This window comes from Nanorana parkeri, unplaced genomic scaffold (assembly GCF_000935625.1).
Source record: "Nanorana parkeri isolate BGI_ZX_2015 unplaced genomic scaffold, ASM93562v1 scaffold1073, whole genome shotgun sequence".
Classification (NCBI taxonomy): domain Eukaryota; kingdom Metazoa; phylum Chordata; class Amphibia; order Anura; family Dicroglossidae; genus Nanorana; species Nanorana parkeri.
Window position 1 is genome coordinate 411,847 of NW_017307341.1, and position 27,372 is coordinate 439,218.

The 27,372-nt window shown below is 46.7% G+C and overlaps 1 protein-coding gene across 1 annotated transcript in view; it reads right to left on the bottom strand.

Annotated features, from left to right (window-relative positions):
* The window catches only part of TMPRSS3 (transmembrane protease, serine 3), a 55,641-nt gene that overhangs the window by 3,818 nt on the left and 24,451 nt on the right, over positions 1-27,372 (bottom strand). The window contains exons 6-12 of the mRNA XM_018567611.1: positions 26,778-26,906; positions 24,097-24,140; positions 20,825-20,996; positions 15,213-15,385; positions 13,819-13,914; positions 4,242-4,384; positions 1,277-1,429 (exon numbers count right to left, since the gene is read on the bottom strand). Of these exons, the coding sequence (XP_018423113.1) occupies positions 1,277-1,429; positions 4,242-4,384; positions 13,819-13,914; positions 15,213-15,385; positions 20,825-20,996; positions 24,097-24,140; positions 26,778-26,906 (910 nt within the window). The remainder of the gene's footprint in view (positions 1-1,276; positions 1,430-4,241; positions 4,385-13,818; positions 13,915-15,212; positions 15,386-20,824; positions 20,997-24,096; positions 24,141-26,777; positions 26,907-27,372) is intronic.

A 27,372-nucleotide genomic window follows, 5' to 3' on the forward strand; every position in this document is an offset into this window, starting at 1 on the left:
ATATATGGGTATACAAGTCCCCTAGGTGATAGCATACTAGTAGTGGTGACAGGTACTCTTTAAGGTTACGTTAGGGGTCAATTAGACCCTTAGTGTTACCTTTCCACTCCAAATAAGCTATTGGAGTGCAGATCTTGCTTTAATAGCTTATTGCTGGCTTCTGCAGATGAGCAATGACAGCTAAGGGACTGGAAGTGATGCAATCAGTGTCGCTTCCAGTCCCATTTAGCAAGGAGGAGATCAGTGAATGGATGTTCACCGGTCTCTTTCCCCGCTACCCTCACCCGAGATGCCAGTCCCGGGCCCGAGGGAGGGGCAGCGGAGCCCGGGAAGCAAGGTGGGGGGGCTCTGCACTTCACTGGCCCCTAGAAGCAATCTAGCAGCAGCTTTACACATGTAAACAGGGAGTCTGTTTAAAGGGGCCTACTGTCAGCTGTGGGGAGGTGAAATATACGGCAGAAAGGGGTGGGGAATGCTCCTCGCTGCAAAAGCCGTCACTGATTGGGTCAGGAGGAGGGGGTGGTGGCCAGAATTTTGAGCGGCCTTGGGTGAACTAAGTTTGCATCAAGCCCAGCCTCATCTCTAGTGATAGGAACAATTATGGCATTGGGTACTATTCCTCTACGTATATACTGGAGTGTATATTTTGGGGTGTACACTATTTTGGAGTATATATAGTTTTCTTATACTCATTGAAAAGTCTGAGTGCAAACCTTTTCAACTTGGATTTTGCACCTCAATAACCACACCTGGTCTGTCACTCTTGACGTACTACTTTGGGCCGTCCCATTGATGTCTATTTAAAGCAGTGGTTCTCAACCTGTGTAACCTCGGGACCCACATGTTTCCTTGGTCATTAAGGCGTGAAGTACAAAGTACATAAAGTATATAACTGATTCGTGTATATTTTGTAGTCTAGGGTAGATCTAAAAAAAAAAGGATAACTTTGGACTGGTCAGCCAGTTTAAAGTGTACTGTGGCATGTGGGGAGTGGCGTGTATCCAGTGAGAGATGGACATGTAAAGCAAAATGTATAACATGAAAGACACATATTGGCTGATTTATAACTCTTCTGTCCGGCGTATAGCTGGGAGAATGCCCTTCACTTGGCTCTACCACCACTAGATGGCACTGAGGAGCAGAGGAAATTTCTATGTATCTCAGCGCCATCTAGTGGCAGTAGTAGTGCTGTGTGAACGGCATTCTCCCAGCTATACGCTGGGCAGAAGAGTTGTTAATTGGTCAACAATGCTACAAAGTATCCTACGATAGATACCTCCATCTGCGTATGTATCCAGTCCAGGAACGATGTTATTCGGGTATACACTCCAGGTTTATATCTCAGAGCACAGCCAACACCCCAGCTTGTTGTCCCCATCAACTTCCACACTTTTCTGTCTTCACATGCCAGAGGGCCACCACTGTCCCCCTAAAGTGTTATGATGAGAGTACACAGGGATTTCAGTTTCTACAGTGACAGTTTCTTGTAACACACATTCATATCTAATATGACAGTGTTTTAAAACACGCATTGATCTCTAATATGACAGTCTGATCTAATATGATAGTCTCTTACAACATGCATGACGGTCTCCTGCAACATGTACTCATGTCATATATGGCACTCCTTTGTAATAATTATACCTCTCCAACATGATAGTCTATTGTAACATGCATTTTTCTAACATGACAGTGTCCTGCGACGTGTACTAATGTCATAGATGGCACTCTTTTGTAATAGTCATACCTCTCTAACATGACAATTTTTTGTAACATGCATCTTTCTAACATGACAGTCTCTTGAGACATTCATATGTCTTTAAGATGACAGTCTCTTGTAATACAGACATTTCTATAAGGCTGGGCACACACCTTACAACCATCGCAAGACTTTTGTCTTGCGATGGTTGTAAGGTAATTAAAGAAACGTACCATCTGCCTATCTTGGATCTGAGGGGCGGGCTTCCGATGACCGCAATGCCAAACGGGCAGTGTGCGCTTGCTTACACCGGCCCGTACGGCTTTTATCGTCCGAACATGCTACACACCCGCTGACAATCATACGTTGCTCGGCGGGTTTTCGAACATGTTCGTAAGATAAAAGTCGTGCGACCTTACAGTAGTAGAGGTCGCACGGCTTCCACACACCTTACGATAATCGTACGATCACGGGATTTCCCGCGATTACCGTACGATTATCGCAAGGTGCGTGGGGACCTTAACATGCAGACCTCTCTAACATCATAGTCAGCTGTAACATGCACCGATATCTAGCATGATTCTCATTTGTAATTAGTGATGTGAGGGGGTTCACCCAGGGGCGTCCCGAGGCTGGGTGACACCCAGAGCGGTAACCGAGTGTCACCCCGCCGAGACGTCACTGCGCATGCGCGTGACGCCATCACGAGCGTGCGCGATGACGTCATCGCGCACGCACGGCAGTATTCTGATACCTGCCGGCGGCCATCTTGGTGATGGACGCCGGCAGAGCGAGGGGGGGGCAGTCACCCGGCGGGATAAGGTATGCCGCCAGGTCCCCTCCTCTCTCCTGATACTGTCGGGCGTTCGGTCCATGACCATGCGCCCGACTTTTCAGAGGGGGGTGACACCAAAATGACTGTGAGTCATTTTGGTGTCACCCCTCCAATGGTGGCACCCGGGTGCGGGCCGCACCCTCCGCACCTCCTTTGTGACGCCACTGGGTTCACCCAAGCCTGCTCAAAACTGTGACAGACACACCCACTTTCTTCCTGGCCCAATCAGCTGCGGCGGGGGAATTCTCCATCCCGACTGGGTTCACACCAAGCCCCCGCACATCACTACTATGAATCTTTGTCTAACACAGGGGTAGCCAAACTGCGGCTCTCCAGCTGTGGGGAAACTACAAATAATGTCATGCATCTGCTTCAGTAGGCCATGCCTGTGGCTGTCAGAGACTTGCTACGCCTAACGGGACTTGTAGTTTCATCACAGCTGGAGGGCCGCAGTTTGGCTACCTCTTGCAACATGGTAGTCTCTTGTAACATGCATCTCTCGGACAATAGGTTATGACAATGACAACTGGATAAAGGCCCGTTTACACTATTGCTTTGCGGTAACGCTCATTTTAAAGTGTGTTAGTGCAATGCACATTACATGCGTTGCAGTGACTTTCATTTTTGGCAGTGCCCTTCTAGTGAGCCACAAGGAAGCATAGTACATTGTGGTGCAAATCTTGTGGCGCGCAGAGTTATCAGGCTGCTTTGGTGCATTGGCAGCCCATTGATTTTAGTGGGCTTTCTTAGCACTATGCATGCACTCCCACACTCTTTAGCTCAAGGGTCTTCTGGCCAGTCCAGTGATGTCACAGATCCTCCAGCAGTGGTGATGGATGGTCCTTACATGCAATGAAATGTGACTGCTGTTAAAGTAGTACTATGGGCCCAGGCCAGTATGATGACATCCCCCCTAGGGGGCAGGTCCATGACACCCTGGAACTTAGAGAACTATGGGGTTAAGGCTTTTCCCCATAGTTCTCCTTAGGGTAACGGGAGGACACAAACTAGCGTCCTCCCGTCACCCTAGGCTCAGTATACCGCGAGGTGTAGCTCGCGGTATACTGAGACGCCGCAGTATACTGCAAGCTGCTGCTCGCGGTATACAGAGACGCCGCAGCTGAAGCGGATCCCGACAATTGTGCTGGGATCCGCCCAGCTGCGTGAGTGACAGCTGGCTCTGCCTATCTAGAGAGCCAGCTGTACCCGCCCCCTCCCCCGTCCGATCCGCCAGTCAGCGCTGGTGGATCGGAGCGGGGAGGGGGGAATCCAGCCCCTCCCCTGTCACGGCAGAGAGACGTGACAGGATCGAGAGGTGAGCGAACGCCGGTATGTTTTCGCTCACCTCCCGATCTACTGAGCTGACCTGCGACAGTCTCATTGTCACAGGTCATCTAGAACTATGAGGTGAGTGGAAATCACTCGCCTCATAGTTCTCCTTTAAGAGGAAGTGGGTTTCGCTGTCATTGAACCCAGAAGTCTTTCTAGTGGCAGGGAGCACTTTCTGCAGGTAGTAAGTGTTACAGCAAAAGCTGCTTTTACTCTTTTATTCTTGCAGTTTTCCTGTTTCAAGCACAGCCAGTGAGGCCGACTGATTGCATAGTCCAGCCAATTACTGACATTTGATAAGCAGGGTGGGTGCAGTTATTAAGCTTATCATTCCGTATATAAATATCAGCCCTTAAATGTTATTAAGTTATAATGTACCTGACAGGTGTCAACTCCACCTTCCAGAAAGCCGGCGCACAGCATGGACGGCTTTATAACTCCCCCGTACATGTATTTTGTATTACACACCCTGTTTGATATGAGAGGGACTCCAGCGTAATCCATTGTCTGTGATGTGTCACCTGGTTGGACAAAAAAACTCAGCATTTAGAAACGATATGCGTTAGAAGTAAACTCTGTATTTAAGAAAAAAAAGATGACAGACGTGGTTAAAGAGACCCTGTCACCAGCAGGGCCGTATTTCCTGTAGGAACTAATCGAAATCTGTTAAGCCTGAGCCGGAGCCCTTACCTACTGCGGGACCCGCCAGTTTCCACATATGTAAAGAAAGAACCCCGGCGTCGCGTAAGGCTGCCCTAAATGCCTGTCCGCATCAAGCAGGCATTTTACAGGGCAGCCTTACGCAGCACTGGCGTCCTTCCCCTGCCTGTGCAGAAGCCGGGGGTTCCTGTAGGCGGACGCAGGAGGGTGCTTTTTGTGCGGAATGCACCCTCCTTGCTATTGCCAGTGTTGTATATTGACACAACACCGGGAATTAGGCAGAGTAGGTACCTGCACGGCACCTCTCTATGGAGGGCGCCTGTAGGCACGGGTCTACTCTGCCTAATGGTAAATCCGGCCCTGGTTGCCAGACCAATTATTTCAACAACAATAAACTGCAAATGTCTCCCTTGTGTAGGCATCTAAAAGTCCTGAGGCTGCTGCTGGGTGCCACTATGTTGAATTTGACACCAGAACAAATGTGAGGTGCTGCAGTCTAGTATTTTACTCGTCGGGCCAGAAGTGAAAGTTAGACTTGGTGGATTCGGTTCAGAAGCTCTACAGCAAAACGAGATGACCGTTGTCCGCGGGTTCTTTATGTCCCAACTAGTAGTAGATTTCATGAATACATGGCAGACCTGGTACATGGGGAGTAACTAACTGTCAGCTTTCATGGAAATCACACAAAATAAGCATAGCCGGGGATAAAGTTATCAAAGGGCCCATGTGCAAGAAGTGTTTTTGGGGCCCAATTCACTTACTGCCCAAGTGCAAACTCTTGTTGATGTTCATAGATACATGACACATGCAATCAAAGAGAAGCCTTTTAATCCCTAAACTCTCTCTTGGTTTTATCTGGGGTGAGATTAAAAAAAAGCAACACCCAGATGCCAGCACCTGCCTTGCGCACATATAGGCGCTGATTTATAAATCTTCTGTCCAGCTTATAGCTGGGCGATTGCCATTCACACAGATCTACCGCCACTAGATGGCACTGCAGAGCATAGGAGTTACCTATGCTCTTTGGCACCACCAGTAGATGGTGCTGAGAAGCATAGGCATTACCTGTGCTTCTTGGAACTGCCAATAGAAGGCACTGAGGAGCATAGGAATTACCATTCGCACAGAACTACCACCACTAGTTGGCACTGAGGAGCCTAGGAATTACCTATGCTCCTTGGCACTGGCACCAAATGGTGATTATGAATTACATATGCTCCTTGGCACTGCCACTACTTGACACTGAGGAGCATAGGACTTACCATTTGCATGGAATTACCACTAATAGAAGGCAGTGAGGAGCAGATAAATTACCTATGCTACTTGTCACCACCACTAGATAGCGCCGAGGAGCATAGGAATTACCTATGCTCCTTGGCATGGCCACTATATGGCATTGAGGAGCATAGGTGTTACCTATGCTCCTTTGCACTGCCACTAGATGACGCTGAGGAACATAGGAATTACTATGTGCACAGAACTACAGTGACTACATGATGCTGAGGCGCATAGGTGTTTCCTATGCTCCTTGGTACCTCCACAAGATAGCGCTGAGGAGCACAGGAATTACCATGTGCACAGAACTACTACCACTAGATGATGCTGAGAAGCTTAGGAATTACCTTGCTCCTTGGCTTGGCCACTAGATGGCGCACGGAGGAGCATAGACATTTTTATACTCCTCCGTGCAAATGGCATTCAACCAGCTATACACTGGGCAGAACATTTATAAATCAGCCCCATAGTGTAAATGGCCCCTTACTCCTAGAGGGCCCTTGCACAGCTGCACAGTCTGCACGAATGGTATGTAAGCAGTTAAAATATTTTGGTCCACACAGCACATACTGAAATACTATCTGCACCGGCAGAGAACAGGATTTGTATGTAAAAAGTACTGTATGCATCCGTAATTTAGCTTCTGTGACAGGTTCACTTTAATAATGTAATGCAATCACTTTGTACTTTACAAAGAACAGCAGCCAGTAAGATTTCACCTTAGTGAACTCACATCAGGAAAACCACACAGGCTGATTGGTTGCCTAGGTTACTCCAGCATTTTGCTCAACCTTAATAAATAGGCCCTTTGTAAAAAATAGATATATTTATCTGTCATGTGAATGTGAACCTGACAACCCGCTACACATAGCACAATCCACATGATGTCTACACACCGCCCAACCTTGTCATCTCACACTTATGTATGGACTCTGTACAATACAACTTCCCTTGTCATGTATGCCGGGTGTAATTCTAAGTATCTGTTCTTATTCTTTATGTATGGATTCTGCACAACACCACTTCTCTTGTCTTGTATACCACACTTCTGAATGCCTTTAGGGTAAACCATACCTCTGAAAGCCATCAGGATGAATCCATGCCCCAGGGTAACCCATGCCTCTAAAATTACCATGACCCAATGGTAAACCACGCCTCTAAAAAAGCCATACCCCATGGTAAACCACGCCTCTAAAAAAGCCATGCCTCATGGTAAACCACACCTCTAAAAAAGCCATGCCCTGGAGTAAACCACACCTCTGAACACCATCAGGACAAACCACACTTCTAAAAAAAACATGCCTCAGAGTAAGCCATGCATCTGAAAGCCATTAGGGTAACCATACCTCTAAAAAAAGCCATGCCCCGAGGTAAATTATGCCTATAAAAAAGCCATGCCGCAGTGTGAACCATGCCTCTGAAAGCCATCAGGTGAACCAGACCTCTAGAAAAGCCATGCCCCAGGGTAATCTATGCCTCTGAACGTCATCAATATAATATAATCTACACCTCATAAGACCATCAGGGTAAACCACCTCTCTGAAAGCCATTAGGATAAACTACACCTCTTAAAGCCATCAGGGTAGACCATGCCTCTGAAATCTATCAGGGTAAACCAACTCTTTTTAAGCCATCAGGGTAAACTATGCCTCTGAAAGCCATCAGGACAAACTGTGCCGCTGAAAGCCATCGGGGTAGACCATGCCTCTGAAAGCCATCAGGGTAGACCATGCCTCTGAAAGCCATCAGGGTAGACCATGCCTCTGAAAGCCATCAGGGTAGACCATGCCTCTGAAAGCCATCAGGGTAGACCATGCCTCTGAAAGCTATCAGGGTAGACCATGCCTCTGAAAGCCATCAGAGTATCAGTGGTATGGACTCTAAATCCATACCACCATGGAAGACGAAGATCACCGGCACTCAGCCAAAAGCATGGAACTCGTTTGCTTATTTATTGTCACAAAAGTCAATAAGCCAAATTTTCGGGGCCATGCAGGGTCCCTTTCTTGGGGCGACATAGTGACCCAATACCATTAATCATCATTTATACCCCCTCCCGTTTTCTCACCGTCTTCTATATTTTAAATAAAACGCGTTCTCTCGCCATGAACAAGCCTTCTATACCTCTGTTATGATTTATAATAAATTCTATTTCCTCGTTGCGTCAAGAGATGGAGCAAAACACCAACACAAATCATACATTTCTCTTTTATTTTCTTCCCCCCACCACCGCCCATTTCATCTCAAAACCTTTTTTTTTTTTTTCCGCCCGTCTCGCTAACTTTGCCACCTGCTGCGATTCCATAGCTGCGGTGAATCGGTAATAATACAGACGTTGCCATGGCGACCGAGCGTGATGCAATGAATTCGGCAAGCGGGCATTAGGCAGAAGAATAAGCTGTTTCTTAATCCCTCATTTAAATATCTTTCACAAAGAGCCGCCTGAGCCGATCTGCCATTTCAATTATAAAGGGGAAAAAATAAAAGGTGAAAACATATATATATATAAAAATAAAAAAAGAGAGAGCGGGGATAACAAACGAGGAATGCGAGGTGACAACACGGAGTCTGAGTATATTAAACACTCGATAGAACTGTTATTAAGTCTATTTAAAGAATACAAAAAATGGATTGTGAACACAGAAAATCACACGAGGTCTATTGTGATAAGAAAACAGAACAATCTATTGAAAGGTGGCGTCTCCTCGTACGGGCGCAACACAAAGCCAACCGGGACACGGAATGAGGATACTTTGAAGGGGTTGGTAAACAGACTGCGGCGCGGGGGATTAGAGGGATGCAGCAACAATGAAGATCATATTCGTTCTGGAAACTTTTATGAATTTGCTTCCTGTCCTTATGGCCGTTTCAATGATTGACGCCGCTGAAAAGCGAATAGTTCTGTTTTGGGTGAAGTTATCAGTTATGTGTTCTTAGTGGGCATGTGTTTGAAATAAAAACTCTACTGAGATCCTTCAGTGCTAGGGGCTCATTCACACGGACGTGCACATGCATATGGCTTGCACGCCGGTGCAGAGGCCCAGGGACAGGTGCTGCGTGCAACCACCTGTACCACCAGCTGGGCGAATGCCATTCGCATGACATCACAGCCGCTAGATAGAAAAAAGACATAAGTCCATCGAGTTCAACCTATAGAGATAAGAGGAGGGAAAAACCCTATTAGGCATAGCCTTTATATATCAGCCCAGGGGCGTAACTACAGATCATGGGGCCCCATAGCAAATAATTTAATTGGGCCCCATGGCAAACCCTTAAAATGGAAATCAAGGACAGGTAGCAGGAGAACTGTCTGCATAGTCTCTTCATGTACATCTGATGTCAACTCTTCTTGATTGGAAATGCCATAAGGAGTACAGGGTCAACAGCCCCAGGCCCCATAGCAGCCGCATGGGCTGCTATGGCTATTGTTACGCCCCTGTATCCGCCCTTTAGCTTATCCTACGGTCACCTTATTGGCCATTCTAGCCATTCTAGACAGTCTGCTGGCCATAGGTCAGAGGCAATGCAGTGCACTATGGTTACAAAAAAATGTTCCTGGCTAGATCTGCACCATGAATTTGGTACCTGTAGGAATCGCCTTGAACCCATGGTAGCGGCAATCCCAAACATCACCCCTAATATGGAGTTTGTCTCCCCTTTGTGGCTATAACAGCTCCCATTCTTCTGGGAAGGCTTTCCTTAATATTTTGGAGGGTGTCTGTGGGAATTTGTGGCCTTCAGCCAAAGCAGCATTTGTGAGGTCAGGTACTATTGTCGGATGAGAAGATCTGACTTATAATCGATGATCCAATTCAGCCCAAAGGTGTTCAGTAGGGTTGAGGTCAGGACTCTGTGAAGACCAGCCGAGTTCCTCCACACCAAACCCATCAAACCATGTCCTTATGGAGCTGGCTTTGCGCACAGGGGCTGAGACAAACCTTCGACAATGTCTATGCCTTCCTGTCCCATTTTTTTGTCCTTGTGTCACAGGGACAGGCAGTAAAGGAAACTCCAAAAAATAATCTTTATCCCTTTGCATTCTCCAGAAAGGATTCACTATTTAGGGTGAGATGGGAAACAAAAATGTATAAACTGTGCTGCTGTTCCCTTTCGACACGATTGATACTGATTACAGTTTCCCGCTAATTCTGACTATTGTGTCCCGCACAAGCACTTCTAGGGGCAGAATTTTTGCAGTCTGTGCTTAAAATTCTCTGATCTCAAAGCACATGCCATCTGAAGCATAGTTTAGGAAGGATCCAATGAAGTGCTGCAGTCCTGGTTCTAGACTAAATGGAGAGCTAAACTACATTGGTGACTTTAATCGTATTCCCATCAGCAATGTAGTCATTTGTTGGCAGGGAACTGGATTATAGCACTTTGAGTTAAACACGTTGCAATGATGCATTTGCCAACAAATGAGCGGCTATTATGCTTACCTAAAGTATCTCCTGCTGCCTCTGCTGCCCAATGGCACTCCGATGCTGAGAAATCCATTGCTGAAGTTTCTTCAATCACCGACTCTTCTGGATGATTCAATCTCTTGGGACCCCCAGAGCTCACAGTGGTTCCTCCTGCTGACCTCCACCCTTTACAGGACATAGTAGTGACATGTAGGTCAGCAAAAGGAACCAGCTAGGGTCAGGGGCACCCATGAGATTGATGCTCCAAAGAAGTTTTCCTTTGCAGGTATACCATTATTAAAGGTACTTTAAGTGAGTAAGTGGTTTTAAAGGGTCAGTCCAACCAAAATCCCTATTTCAGTGTCTGGTAGATTTTGGGGAGTTATATCCCACAATATGTTCCTATATCATTTGTGTGGGCTGTAGCTGGAATGTTTCTGCCTTTGAGTTCCTGTCACAGCCATTAAATTTGGGTCCCACCCTCCCTATTGACTGTCTGATTTGAAGGATGCAACAAGAAGGGTGGAAACACATAATGGTGGGTGGGAATAGCCAAAACTCACAGGTGGAGTCCAGAACTATGGGAGAAGACTTTACTACTGGAACCCCCAACTTATATCGGGAGTGAGCATATGACCTCAGCCTGCTTTTTAAAAAAAGCCCTTATGGACCTCTGTAGCTAGAAGCACTGTGGAGTAATTCATCCTTAAAGTTCACAACAGAAGTCTCTGCTCGCCCCTGTTCATGTGCTCCTGCTCTGTATTTACTTCAGAGATCAGATGGCTGAAAGCTAAACTTTGGAGGGAAACTTATAGTAAAACTGAGAAGCTTCTGTTTCAAATTTTTCCAGAGCGCCTGCATCTGCAGAAATCAGCAAGGCCTTGTTTCAAAGTGTAGATACTGCTAAACAGGAATATGTAAATATTTCATTATCCACAGCCTGGCCACAGTTCTAACATAAAGGTAACCTGTCATACAACACATATGGAGTCTGTCATTGCTGGTCTCTACTGGAAATTGCTAGTTCCCTGGCTATCATGTTAATTCATTGGCTTCCTTACTTTGACTCTCTGACCCAGAACAAGTATAGAGATCAGGAATTCTAACTTCTATTTGGGTTTCCCTGGTGCATACATGTTCCAGGTCTGGGGCTTGTAAGTATTGAAATCAGGCAAAGCCAAATAACTGCCATTTACAGAGTGAGCCTAGCAATGGCAGCCTCCATATGCCCCTCATGATAGGTGTACATTAGGAGGAATCTGTCTTATAAAGAAAAATGACTCCCAATTTTGCCCGTTACTTCCTGCCTGGCATGTCTAACAACTTTGGCTTAGTGGCTGAGAGATCACTGAAGGGGTAGGAGGCCTTAGACCCAAGATTAAACCAAGACAGCTTATAAACATTTGCTCATGGTAGTCTTCTCCTTCCCCCTTCCCTATATAATGCTGTAATGCACATTTTATCTATATAATAGATATAACAGAGACAAATACTTACCTTATTCCTCACTTTCCTGGCAGCAGGCACTCTTCTTTACTGATCCAGCCCCAGAATGTAGATAGACCCTCAACACCTTCAGGTAGAATGCAGGACCACTAAGTGCAGCCCACCTGGAATAATACTTACCTTATTCCCGATCCAGTGATCTTTGCTCCAACAAGGACCCATCTGGCTCCTCTTCATACTGCACATTCGTGCTGTAGCCTTATTTATTCCTATGGGTAAACCGTGCTCATGGAGGCCTCCGCAGCAGTCCCTCGGAGTTTGGCTTGCTTATACGGAATGAATGAGGCAGTGACGTGCATGCGTAGTATGAAGAGGAGTCAGCTGCCATCTGCTATACAAGCTAAGCAGGGCTGTTCCTGTCACGTTGGCCCTCTAAGCCACCTACTAATATAGTGGGTCTTATATGGACTGTCGCTCCACCCTCCTGTAGGAGGAAAGTAAGTTGTTAAAGTTTTCTTTAGAGGTCTGATGGTGTTAGGTTTGCAACAGGAGCATAACTTAAAATCAAGGGGCCACTTCCTGCTCACTCCTCCTCCAACTGCTGCATCTAGAACTGCTAGGTGACCCCCTTCCAGTCTACTACACATATTGTATAAAGTGAGAAATGGGGTGTGCAGCTCTGAAGTAACCCCAGATATGTTCTAATACCATTCTGTCAGAAGTCATGCTGTATTAGTTAGCAGGGCAGTGGACAGGTGGCTTCTTTTCCTTACCCTCTTGTGCCCTTTGTAGGGTCTTAAACTGGACCTTACACTGGGGGAAATGTATTAGTCTTTTGTTCTAGAAGAGAGGAAAGAAGAAAAATAGCTGCCATTGGTTTTCTCAAACCTTTCCTTATGATGGGGTAGGTAGTAACATGGTAACTGTTTCTGTCATGTTTATAAACAGACTCCTTAGTGGTTTGTAGGTAGGTGCAGTATGGCCAATGGCCACTAGATGCCCCCATGGGGCCCTGGAGATAGATGCAGCTCTGGCCTGGGGAGACTCTGTGTCCCAGGAGAGTTGATTTATAGGGGGCGCCCGAGAGGGGAAAAAGTTCAGAGCAGTACAGGAGAGCAGAAGTCTGGGACTGTATGCAGAGTCTCTGGAGGGAGACTGTTTTCTAAAACATAGGCTGGTCCATGGGAAGGACAGGACCAAGCCTAGGACTATGTAGAGCTATAGAGATTCCCTAGTTTCCCCTGGAGGGGGAAACCCACCGAGCTAGGACTGACAAGGATGGGATTCCGGATAATAGTGAGGAGCTGTAAGACTGACGATATTTGTCAGTGGGCCTATGGCCAAAGTAAATCGTGGACTCTGGGCTGTACCTCTCTCTCTAATTTGTATCACTATGCAACTATCAAGAACTGTGCCGTCATCCCATTCGGGGGTAGCTGAACGTATGCTTTGTTCTGTTACCTTCAAGTAAAACCAAGAAAAGACTATCTGTGTGGACTGGTTCTTCTCCCTCCAACCTCTGAGAAGGTGGGGTTCTACAGGAGTGTGATGTTGGACTGTATCGTGGCTGTAACCATCTGAGGAGGGTAGGTGTGCAATGGGGCTATGCCCGACATAGGGTGCCGTTCATGGTGTCCTTTCTCCCTACGGGGGAGGAAGCACCGAATACCGCAGATGCGGTGGAAGCCATGAGGCCCTGTGTGCACAGTACTACACGTGTGGGAGTGTTTGCACGAGGCCAGAGCCGTGGCCCCTGACCTTGGGGTGCCTGGTGTCGTGTTGCATACACGGGGTTACCAGAGCCAACCCAAAGGGAACACACACGCAACACCCCAAGAGTGAACCCCGCCCTACAGGTTAGTAGTCTTATTTTGCAGCTCTAGAGTTGTGAAATCAGTTCCCTCCAAAGGCACGGTCCATACAGAGTTCTATGTTCTCTCCATGGTTTTTCTGGCTCTGGTTTTCTCCTACAATTCTAAAACATAATTGGTAGGTTACTTGGATTCTAACCAAACTGGCCATGGTGGGTGTTTGCGTGAATGACTATGGCAGGGACATTAGATTGGGAGCTTTTTCTGGACAATGACAGATACTGTATGAACATTTCTGTGTATGAGTTCATTCATAATTCGAAAATTAAAGCATTTCAGACAAAGCAAAGTTGAGTTTACCTCCATCTTCTGTGGCTCCCCAACCAGATATCCAGCAGATTTTACCCTCTGGAAAATCTTCTCCATAGTTTGGAAGACATATCGGCTGTACTAGGCCTGAGGAAAAATGACATACATACTGTAAGAGGGACAGACTCCACTGCTATTAGGAGCAGAGGAACAGAGCTGGTGAGTTCACTCGTGTGCTGCTACTTCAATGTCCAGTGACAGACTGGGGGCAGGTAGGTGACCAGGCTTTATAGCTTAAGGGAAGTTGAGAAAAGTCAGGTCACCAATCAATCTCTGCTGTGTGGCAGGGCTGTGACAAACGTGCTACTGGATGGACATACATTAGGGTAAAGCAACTCCTATAGATGTGCTTTCCTTTAACAACAACTACTTCCTGTCTACTTTGCAGCCGATCTTCACTCTCTTGCCTACATCTCCTTGCTGAGCACTGTAGTTCCCCTCGGACACTACCCGAGCTCACCCGACCTGCACGTCCGTACTGGTGCGGGTATCCCTGCTCAGGCGCAGACAGGATCCATCCCGTCAGCATACGGGTACGGACACCCGCACAGATGTGCAGGTCGGGTGAGCATAGGGCAGCGTACGACCGCCTACTCCAATAGAGAAGGACAGGCTGCTGCGTATAATCAAATGCAGCACCTGTCCTTCCCGAGAGCTGCCCGATACGGCTGTGCACGCAGCACAGATTTGTACGTGCTTGCCGTTTCTAGTGTGAATGAGGGCCTAAAAAGGCATCCCACCTCCCCACATGGGTGATCAGCAGCTACAAGAGCCGCAGTGCTGACAGACAGCTCGGTTTCAGCTGACCTACGAAACCCATAGCTTTTACTATATTGGTTACTCATTGGCTGGCTGGGTTGTCTTTGTTGTCTCCTGACCAGAAGCAGCTCAGAAGCACTCAACGAGACTCATAAAAGTTTTTTTGAACAAGTCATTTACGTTTAATATTACCTTTAAAACATCAACTCAAGTGTAAATGTCTTTGATTATAAATAGGATTTCAGTACAAGAAAATTAAATAAGCATCTATTTCCTCGCAAGCAGCTGGGACCGTTCAATAAATCCCACTACACAAACTGGCCACAAGATGGCGATGTATGTCATCAGTGCTGGGCATCTTAATACAAGGGCCAACTGCATTGGTACATGAATGTTATTATCACTTACATCCACTGTCTTGTATTTCATGTTGATCAGACTTTCAAAATGTAACACTAAGTATATAAAATAAAATACTCCTAAATATATTATACGTTATAACAAGCGCAGTGCTTACATAAATATATTGTGTTAGAATTCTTCATTTTTACTCATATATATATATATATATTTGATTTCTGCAATCTACACTTTTATATAAAGGGCACAACATCTCTGATTCTTACCATTAAATGTAAACGGCGTTGCCAGTTTGATCAGGGCGATATCATTGGACATTGTGCTGGACTTGTACTTGCTGTGATAGATGATCTTTTCCACCAAAACAGAGTTTGTTGGAGGTTCTAAAGGTTGATTGATCAGTCCCACCTGTATGCTCCACGATTCTGGGAAATACAAACTGTAGGGAGATGATAAAATACAAACCCCCATGAAATTGTATCCCTCCATTCAAAATAAACCAGCAACAACCATGTGATATTACTGAGAATGCAGCCTATCCATTCACCAGAGACCGGTGACATCGCTGAGAATGCAGAATATCCATTCACTAGAGACCGGTGACATCACTGAGAATGCAGCCTATCCATTCACTAGAGACCGGTGACATCACTGAGAATGCTGCCTATCCATTCACTAGAGACCAGTGACATCACTGAGAATGCAGCCTATCCATTCACTAGAGACCGGTGACATCACTGAGAATGCAGCCTATCCATTCACTAGAGACCGGTGACATCACTGAGAATGCAGCCTATCCATTCACTAGAGACCGGTGACATCACTGAGAATGCAGCCTATCCATTCACTAGAGACCGGTGACATCACTGAGAATGCAGCCTATCCATTCACTAGAGACCGGTGACATCACTGAGAATGCAGCCTATCCATTCACTAGAGACCGGTGACATCACTGAGAATGCAGCCTATCCATTCACTAGAGACCGGTGACATCACTGAGAATGCAGCCTATCCATTCACTAGAGACCGGTGACATCACTGAGAATGCAGCCTATCCATTCACTAGAGACCGGTGACATCACTGAGAATGCAGCCTATCCATTCACTAGAGACCGGTGACATCACTGAGAATGCAGCCTATCCATTCACTAGAGACCGGTGACATCACTGAGAATGCAGCCTATCCATTCACTAGAGACCGGTGACATCACTGAGAATGCAGCCTATCCATTCACTAGAGACCGGTGACATCACTGAGAATGCAGCCTATCCATTCACTAGAGACCGGTGACATCACTGAGAATGCAGCCTATCCATTCACTAGAGACCGGTGACATCACTGAGAATGCAGCCTATCCATTCACTAGAGACCGGTGACATCACTGAGAATGCAGCCTATCCATTCACTAGAGACCGGTGACATCACTGAGAATGCAGCCTATCCATTCACTAGAGACCGGTGACATCACTGAGAATGCAGCCTATCCATTCACTAGAGAGTGGTGATATTATTGAGAATGCAGCCTATCCATTCACTAGAGACCGGTGACATCACTGAGAATGCAACCTATCCATTCACTAGAGACCGGTGACATCACTGAGAATGCAGCCTATCCATTCACTAGAGAGCGGTGACATCACTGAGAATGCAGCCTATCCATTCACCAGAGACCGGTGACATCACTGAGAATGCAGCCTATCCATTCACTAGAGACCGGTGACATCACTGAGAATGCAGCCTATCCATTCACTAGAGACCGGTGACATCACTGAGAATGCAGCCTATCCACTCACTAGAGACCGGTGACATCACTGAGAATGCAGCCAATCCATTCACTAGAGACCGGTGACATCACTGAGAATGCAGCCTATACATTCACTAGAGACTGGTGTCATCATGGAGAATGCAGCCTATCCAGAGGCGTATCTGCAACGAGGCAAACAAGGCCTTGGGCGGCACTTTTAGGGGGGGACAAAAATGCCGCCCCCCGAAAGAGTCAGGCAAGCCAGGCTGCTCAGAATTCGGCAGCCTTGGCTTACAAGTTGAGAAGGAGGAGACGGAGGCAGAGGCGAGGAGCAGCAGCAGGAGAAGGGGAGGTACGGATCCCCGCAGCTCCTGTCGGGCAGTGGAGGAAGCAGTGTACCGAAGCGCCAGCCGGGCGCAGAGGAGGCTGGGACGGAAGTGCCAGTCGGATGTTCTGGATTAGTGCTTAATTGCTGTGTACTATGTGTGTAGGGAAATGCCGCGGGTGCAGTACAGCCTTCTCGGCCAAACCTCTTCTATCTGTGGTGGGCTCTGCAGAGTCTCAAGGGGGTTCTGCAACCTGCATAACCCGCCACAGATCCTGCAAAGGCCCTCTGAGACCCTGCAGACCCTGCTGCCCTTGGCAAGAGTTTCGTCTTGCGTAGGGCAGCCCCAAACTAAAATACACCACTGAGCTTACCCATTGACTGGAGTCCTATGACATCACAAAAAAAAAAAGATCTGTGCATTGCAAATCGTAAGCATTGCAAAATAAAAGCTTGTACGTTTCTCTCCCGTCAGCCTGTACTAGTGTTAATGACAGTGTACATGTGTACTCCTCCTCCTTCATCATCGTCGCTGCTCCATGCCATAATCCTCATTCCAAGCCCATCACCCACTTGATTTCTCTTGACTTTCTGCACCTCTCTCTTCCCCGTACTTCCGCTCTCCCTCCACGCACTGCACTCAGAAGTCTAAAAATAATAATAATCCTGGACGTCGTTTTAATTGAAATGTCATCGGAGGATTATCTTTCATGGCAAACTCCAGTGTGCGGAGAACTCACTCATCAGCTTTAACATTTGACTAGTAAAGGATTATTTCATTGCTTGGCCTTTAGAGCGCACTTTTTAAGTCATGAAACGGTATTTCCGCTTAAGAAGTTGCCGGCTGACATGGAAGTGTGAGCAGATCTTAGTAAATTGATGGGCCTGTCCTGTTATACTTGTTGTTTGAAGAGTAAATCAAGGCAACAAGTAACATCAATCAACTGCTAAAGCTGTCTAGGAAATACTGTGCTGAAGGCTGAAAGTTTACATAGGGAAGCGGCAGCTGCAATTTCCCTTCATTTGTATGATTCCTGTAGGACTAAGGGCGCTCTTCTGTGGTGTGCCGGACACGGCAAACGTGCCTCTATCATTTCCAGGTGTGCCCCGGGACTGAGCAAGACTTCATGCTGGCACCAGTAAAGCCCCCATACACTGATCTTAGTATCCGAGCCTGTGTACCCTGACCTCTGAATCCAGAACCATGTGTCCTGAATATCCTGATTTCTGTACCCTGGTCTGTGTACTCTGATCTCTGTACCCTGGTCTGTGTACTCTGATCTCTGTACCCTTGTCTGTGTATCCTGATCTCTGTACCCTGGTTTGTATACTCTGATCTCTGTACCCTGGTCTGTGTATCCTGATTTCTGTACACTGGCCTGTATATCCTGATCTCTGTACCCTGGTCTGTATACTCTGATCTCTGTACCCTGGTCTGTATATCCTGATCTCTGTACCTGGGTCTGTATATCATGATCTCTGTACCCTGCTCTGTGTCCTCTGATCTCTGTACCTGGGTCTGTATATCATGATCTCTGTACCCTGCTCTGTGTCCTCTGATCTCTGTACCTGGGTCTGTATATCATGATCTCTGTACCCTGCTCTGTGTCCTCTGATCTCTGTACCTGGGTCTGTATATCATGATCTCTGTACCCTGCTCTGTGTCCTCTGATCTCTGTACCTGGGTCTGTATATCATGATCTCTGTACCCTGCTCTGTGTCCTCTGATCTCTGTACCTGGGTCTGTATATCATGATCTCTGTACCCTGCTCTGTGTCCTCTGATCTCTGTACCTGGGTCTGTATATCATGATCTCTGTACCCTGCTCTGTGTCCTCTGATCTCTGTACCTGGGTCTGTATATCATGATCTCTGTACCCTGCTCTGTGTCCTCTGATCTCTGTACCTGGGTCTGTATATCATGATCTCTGTACCCTGCTCTGTGTCCTCTGATCTCTGTACCTGGGTCTGTATATCATGATCTCTGTACCCTGCTCTGTGTCCTCTGATCTCTGTACCTGGGTCTGTATATCATGATCTCTGTACCCTGCTCTGTGTCCTCTGATCTCTGTACCTGGGTCTGTATATCATGATCTCTGTACCCTGCTCTGTGTCCTCTGATCTCTGTACCTGGGTCTGTATATCATGATCTCTGTACCCTGCTCTGTGTCCTCTGATCTCTGTACCTGGGTCTGTATATCATGATCTCTGTACCCTGCTCTGTGTCCTCTGATCTCTGTACCTGGGTCTGTATATCATGATCTCTGTACCCTGCTCTGTGTCCTCTGATCTCTGTACCTGGGTCTGTATATCATGATCTCTGTACCCTGCTCTGTGTCCTCTGATCTCTGTACCTGGGTCTGTATATCATGATCTCTGTACCCTGCTCTGTGTCCTCTGATCTCTGTACCTGGGTCTGTATATCATGATCTCTGTACCCTGCTCTGTGTCCTCTGATCTCTGTACCTGGGTCTGTATATCATGATCTCTGTACCCTGCTCTGTGTCCTCTGATCTCTGTACCTGGGTCTGTATATCATGATCTCTGTACCCTGCTCTGTGTCCTCTGATCTCTGTACCTGGGTCTGTATATCATGATCTCTGTACCCTGCTCTGTGTCCTCTGATCTCTGTACCTGGGTCTGTATATCATGATCTCTGTACCCTGCTCTGTGTCCTCTGATCTCTGTACCTGGGTCTGTATATCATGATCTCTGTACCCTGCTCTGTGTCCTCTGATCTCTGTACCTGGGTCTGTATATCATGATCTCTGTACCCTGCTCTGTGTCCTCTGATCTCTGTACCTGGGTCTGTATATCATGATCTCTGTACCCTGGTCTGTATATCCTGATCTCTGTACCCTGGTCTGTATATCCTGATCTTTGTATCCAAGCTTGTGTACCCTGACCTCTGAATCCAAAACTGTGCATATGACCAGTGTATCCAGTCCTGTATAAAATGATCTGTGTATCCAGAACTGTATATTGAGACATGTGCTTCCAGACCTTTGCATTTCAAGCTGTTTATCCTTATCTGTGTTTCCTCACCTGTGTATCGTAATCTCTGCATACTGACCTGTGTATCCTAATTTCCAAATCCTGGTGTATGTTTCCTAATCTCCATATCCTGATGTGTGTATCCCAATTTCCATATCCTGAGGTGCATATCCTAATCTCCACATCTTTATCTGTGTATCCTGGTCTCCATATCCTAACCTATGTATCCTGGTCTCCATATCCTGACCTATGTATCCTGGTCTCCATATCCTAACCTATGTATCCTGGTCTCCATATCCTGACCTATGAATCCTGGTCTCCATATCCTGACCTGGGTATCTTGAGATCTCCATACCCGAACCTTCATATCATGACCTGTGTATTCTGACCTTCATTCCTGATTTCTGTATCCTGACCTGTATATCCTGATCTCTGTAACCTGACTGTGTGCTCTGATCTCTGAATCCAAAAATGTGTATTCTGACTTTGTGCATATGACCAGTTTATCCTGCCCTGTGTATGACGTGTGTAACATGACCCGTGTATCCTGACATGTCTACAGTGACCTGTGTATGCTTACCGGTGTATCCTGACCTGTGTATCATCACACATGTACCCTAACCTGTGCACTCTGACCTGTATATCCTAATCAGTGTACCTGCCCTGTGTGAATATTGTACATGGTGCAGGAAGCAGCTGTGGTAGGTGACCTGATTTGTCAGAATAGAAGTTATCTTGGGGCATTTCAGTATTCGTTCCCCGCTGCCATCCCTCCCCTATTACAGAAGGGTATCTTGTACATACTATATACTTACTCATACACACAGTGAGCAGCAGTGACGATCCATTGTGAGCTGATCAGGGAGCCTCCGCACAGGTGGATTCCTTGGAAGGTCAGACTAGCCTGCCAGGGCCACTGTCCCTCGGCTGAGATGTTTCCACCCACTATACGGGCCGAGTGCGTGTAGCTGGGCCGGTTACCACAGACTGTGGGGAAGAACATGGACACAGTAATGCATCATTTCCAAAGTCCCATGCAAACCACAGTGGAGTCCCATACAAAGCACAGTGGGCATTATTATTATTTTTATTATTATTATAGTTTGGTTACTAAAAGTTTTAGAGTTACATTTTCGAACCAGCTCAAACGTCTGCATGCTTTTGCATTGCGTGCGTTTTTTTTTTAATAGGGTGGCGGACAGGATGCATTTCAAGTGTTTTTTATTAAAGGAGAACTATGGGGTTAAGGCTTTTCCCCATAGTTCTGCTTAGGGTAACGGGAGGACACAAACTAGCATCCTCCCGTCACCCTAGGCTCAGTATACCGCGAGCTGTAGCTCACGGTATACTGAGACGGCGCAGTATACCGAGAGCTGCTGCTCGCGGTATACTGAGACGCCGCAGCTGAAGCGGATCCCGACAATTGTGCCGGGATCCACCCAGCTGCGTGACTGACAGCTGGCTCTGCCTATCTAGAGGCAGAGCCAGCTGTACCCGCCCCCTCCCCCGTCCGTTCCGCCAGTCAGCGCTGGTGGATCGGAGCGGGGGGAATCCAGCCCCTCCCCTGTCACGGCAGAGGGCCGTGACAGGATCCAGAGGTGAGCGAACGCCGGTATGTGTTCGCTCACCTCCCGATCTACTGAGCCGACCTGTGACAGTCTCATTGAGTACGTAAGATTTGGAGATTGGGAGTATACTGTATAAGGTCTTATTTGTGGATGTGTATATTAACCACTTCAGGACCGCTGTACGTATATAAACATCCTGGTCCTGAAGATCATGCTCAAGATCTGCTGCAGCCATGATCTTGGTATAATTTTTTCAGTAGGCTCATTTTGATGCTCATTTTGCACAAGTGATGCACAAGCTGCACAGCCGCCCAGATCACTTGTATTAGCCCGCATGGAACTCCCCACCACGGGGGACCCGGGACCACAACAAATACATTCAGGATGGAGAGCGGGAGCAGACCAGGATCGTCCGTTCCTGATCTGCTCTGTGATCAGTGAGGCAGGAATTGCTGTGCTCAGGGATGGAGTAAGAGCATCATGGGCCCGGTGCTGTCGGTCAGTTGGGAAGCAGCAGAGGTGGCTCTCTAATAAGGTGGCTGCTCGCTCCTTGCTAGGGCGCTCCGAGGCCCCATCAAAGGGCCGCCTAATATGCCTGATTGGAGAGCCGCCAGCCCCCCTATCTGATTGTGTTTAGCCCAGACAGCCCAGATTGGCATTGGGCATATTGAGGCGATCCAGGCTGGCTGGGCCTATTCTTAGTGGTGGGCCTGGATCTGACGCTCCAGTAGCCCCTATGTTAATCCGGCCTTGGCTGTGCTCACAGCACTTCCTGCTTCACAGCTGAGAGAAAGCCATCTGAAGTGCCAGTTACCCAGGCGATTAAGCACATTTCTGTGCTTGATCATCTGTATTGGAGGGCAGGGGGACAGCAGGGGTCTAATAGACCCTGATATCTTCGTAAAGAGAACCTGTCACCTCCAATAGCCTGTGATATCACAGGCTGGCACGCCTCCAATCAGCCGGGCCCTGCTTAACTGACAGCAGAGAGCAGTCTCCACCCCCACAGCACGGAGACATGGATGAGGGAGTTTGGGGTGGAGGAACTTGACTGGCCTGCAACCCGATAGAACACCTTTGGGATGAATTAGAGTGGTGACTGTGAGCCCGGCCTTCTCCTCCAACATCAGTACCTGACCTCACAAATGGTCCAACATTCCCATAGACACACTCCTAAACATTGTGGACACCTTCACAGAAGAGTTAAAGCTGTTAAAGCGGCAAAGGGCGGAGCCAACTCAATATGGAACCCACCGGACTGAGACTGGGATGCCATTAAAGATCATGTGCGTGTAGAGACAGGCGTCCCAATACGTTTGGCAATATAGTGTATATTATTAGGTTTTTGTTTTTGTTGTGGCATCCTTGTAAATGGAACAGAAATTCACAGAAGGGAATAGTTGTATCTCCGCAATGGAAATCCCAGGCTGCCTTACATCTTGTGTACATGAGTGTTTTGGGATTTGCATTTTAAATGCCTTTGGGAAGTGTTCGGACGGGGTCTTGAGAGCTCTGGTGAATGTTAAAAAGAAATCCAGATATGTAAAGAACAATATATGCAGATATGTGTTCCTTTAAAGCTGAACTCCACGCAGAAATAAAGAGAGAAATGAACGCAGCTCTACTTTCACTAATATATCACTCAATTATATTTTTTGTGTAATAGACAGATTTGATTTGATATCAGTCTACCAAAGACCCTGTACAGCAGAGCTCAAACTTAGAGGAGGAAAGGCAACACAAGGAGCCAATGAGTAGTGCTGCAGTGCCCATGTGTTATCAAAGAGCATGCCGATATGAGGGGAGAGCAGAGTAACAGAGAGATGACCTCATCAGTCTGTTGCTTCTCCTTTTACTGTCCAGTCACAGGCTGGGGGGAGGGACAAGACCTGTAAGTGTTACTTAACTGCAGTAGAGAAAAATCAGGTCTCCTGCCCTGTCAGACAGGGCTGTGCTGTGTGGCAGAGCCGTGTAAATCTTACAACTGGATGGACAGAAATAGATATCCTTTGGCAGGTAAAACAGCTTCCTCATATCTATTTAATCTCTTAAATCTCCGCATTTAGCTCTTTACTTGCAGTTCAGCTTTAAAAGTATTCACAGCATTTTACATACAACTAGCAAGCTGACTATTAGCCTCTGTCATCTGTTTCACAGCAGCTCCAAATTGGCAGATGAGGGGCAGCACTAGAAGCCAATAAGGTTCTGCTTTATGCGTGCGTGTTGGTAGAAAAAAACACTTGCAGGAGTAGAGAGCAGGGAGGATGACTTATCGGCATATTGCTGCTCCATCCTTGTCCAATCAGCAGGCTGTGGGAGGGCATGTGACAACACCGTATTCCGTAACTCTAACAAAGAAAGCGGTGTCACCCTGCCAGAGGGTCACATGACAGCTGGCAGATCTCCATATTACAGATGAAACCCAAACGTCTACCTGCCTGATGTTTTCATCCGCTCTGCTACAGTTTGCTGTGGATTGTAACTTACTTTGTAATAGTCAGGTCATCACAAGTACTCACCAATACATTTTACGGTCGTAACATTCCCCGAAGAGCAGTATTCTCTGGAAGACAAAGAGAATGGTGAGGTTCTTTTTTATTATTTGCATTGTAAGCTATTTTTGAGACAATGTGAAGCCTCTAAAGCTAACAAGATACTTTCTTATATTAAAACTACCAGGGATGCACCAATACAGTTTTTTTTTCGGTATCAAGTACGAGTACCGATATTATTTTTTCTCGGTACTCGCCGATACCGAATACCGATACCGGAAGTCCCATTATGGAAGCCAGGTGACGTGTAATGACTCACCACCTGACTTCCCGATTGGCCGGGAAGCTGGGCGGCGTGTAAGGACTCGCCACCCGGCTTCCCGATTAGCAGTGAAGCCGTCTCCATGCTTCCGCATCGCCTGGCTTCCTGATTGGTCGAGAAGCTGGTCAATCAGGACAGGAAGCCAGGCAACGCGTCATTACACGTGCTCGGCTTCCTGATTGACCGGGAAGCTCCATGCTACCTCGTCACCAGGTGATGAGGGAGCATGAAGCCGGCTTTCTGGCCAATCAGATAGCTGGGGGGGGGGCCTGTAATGACACACTGCCCGGCTTCCTGATTTGCAAGAAAGCTGGCTGACAAGTGACGAGGGAGCATGGAGCCGGCTTCCCGGTCAATCAGGAACCTGGGCAGCGTGTAATGACTCACTGCCTGGCTTCCTGATACCAGAACCTTAAGTATCGGGCCAGGCATCAGAGCATTTGGGCTAGTATGAGTACTCACCCAAATACTCGGCACCGATACCGATACTAGTATCGGTGCATCCCTAAAAACTACCAAAGATGTAGAAAAGTGACATCATTTATCTATGGAAATAATTACTGTAGCCATATCTTCAATACACAGTTCAATTTTGGGCACCAGTTCACAGAAAGGATGCCCTGGAAGTGAGAAAGGTGCTGAGAAGGACAAAAAAATGAATGAAGATTGTGGGAGACGTCGGTTATGAGGAAAGACTTAATGAGTTCAGTCCTAATGTGTACTGTATGTATATGGAACTTTTCAGGTGCCAAATATACAAGCAGACACAATAGACTATAATATAATAAAAGCATATTTATTGCTAATAAACGTTAAGATCACATAAGAACATATAAAAAAGGTTGATCTTGCTATAGTGGTCATATATATTAAGGAACTGAGCTGAGCAGAACAACCCTTGCAAAAATGTTGCATTCTGATAACTGTATAATGTTAATACATGTTGCTGTAACATGGACACAACCTTGGCAGTTACAAGGTTTGATAATTTTTTAATTTTTTTATCAATTACATTTTTTTTCACCTTACTTTATTGCTATCACACAGGAGAAAACAATTCCCTGTGTGACAGCATTTGGAGGTGACAGGTTCTCTTTATTGACCCTGTCACCTCCAATACAGGAGTTCTAGCACAGCACTGTGCTGGAACTCCTGTGACAGGTGAGAGAGGAAGAGCACAGCACGGCACAGCACAGCACAGCTCTCCCCTCTCACTGTCTACAGTCTACACGGAGCGGCAGGGTTACTTTTAACCCTGTCGCTCTGCTGACTGCAGTGAGAGACTCTGCGGAGAGGAGAGAGGTAAGTGCAGGGGGGAGGGGGGGACGGACGGACCGGCTGCACACTGTTTACATGTGATCTCGGCGACATCGCCGATTTCACATGTAAACGAACAATCAGCTGCCTCACTCTCCATTTAGTCCTGCTTGTACAAAGCAGGACTGAATGTAGACAAGGAAAAAAAAATTTAAGTTCCCCCCCCGATATTTAAAGTTACACATAAAAAAAGAATAAAAAAATACATATACCCATACATACACACATGCAAACATGCGTCGGGGGCGCATACGTGCGAAAAAGACGATTGCGCCGCACATGTTACATATCGCCGCGAACGTCGGAGTGAGAGCAATAAGTCTAGGGCCATCAATCACTGATAACACTAAACTGATGAGCGGTAAAAGCTTTTAAAGTGTCGCCTATGGCCAATTTTGGGTATGGTAGTTTTCTGCAATTTCGCGGGTGCGCGCAATTTTAAAGCTTGACATGTTTGGTGTCTATTTACCCGACGTGACCCCGACTTTTATATTTTACCAAAAAACTGGTTAATAATAAATGTTTCCTAACATAATGTAAAAAAAAACTTTTTTTTTTCAAAATTTTCTGTAATTTTTCCTAATTATAATAAAAAATAAAAACCCGCAGTGGTGATTAAATACCCCCAAAATAAAGCCCTATCTGTCCCCAAAAAATGGTATAAAATTCATTTCAGTACAGCGTTGCATGACGGAATAAACGTCAGTCAAAGTACCGCAGCGCTGAACACTGAAAAATGGCCTGGCCAGGAAGGGGGTCTAAACACCTGGTCTTGAACTGGTTAATCAACCTCAAATACTATGTAACTATGATCGAATCAACATCATCAGCAATTTACACCGTTTTTCGTTTGCTTAATTTACTGCACTCACACCTGTCTGATCTGGGGGGAATCATGCTAATCGGAAATCCGGGGGATTGTCATTCATGAATTGTGTTACAATTTACAAACTTGGCCTGAATACATTCAGGTGGATGAAACAAATGTGCCCATCCATGTGATTTCTTGATTGATTAGCTTATCACTAATTGGGATTTATTTTTCCCCCTCTGGACTATGGAATGTTACCTTTGCTGTATGATGTGTTGCATTAAGCTTGGCTGGTCAGAAGAATCTGAAGATTTTGTGACTGACACAAATTCCCTTCTAAACTGTTCCTCAATGGCGTGCAGAGGCAAGGAGGAGGAGCTCTCAAAACTGCAATAAATCACAGAAATGTATTTTACATGGGTTTTATTAAAAAACAAATAGTATACAATAACCAAGTGAGTACATTGCTCCTGTAGAGGGACACAGAGAAACAAAGCACACGTGGGCAGCACAGTTGTGTAGTGGTTAACGCTTCTGCCTTGTAGCACTGGGGGTCCCTGGTTCAAATCCCAGACAGATCACTATCTGCAAGGAGTTTACATGTTCTTCCTGTGCTTGTGTTGGTTTCCTAGGAATACTCTGATTTTCTCCCACACTCCAAAGTCATGCTTGCAGGTTAATTGGCTCCTGTCTAAATTGTCATCGCGCGCGCGCGGCAGTGTTCTGATACCTGCCGGCGGCCATCTTGGTGATGGACGCCGGCAGAGAGAGGAGGGGACAGTCCCCTCCTCTCTCCTGATACTGTCGGCCGTTCGGTCCATGACCGAGCGCCCGACTTTTCAGAGGGGGGTGA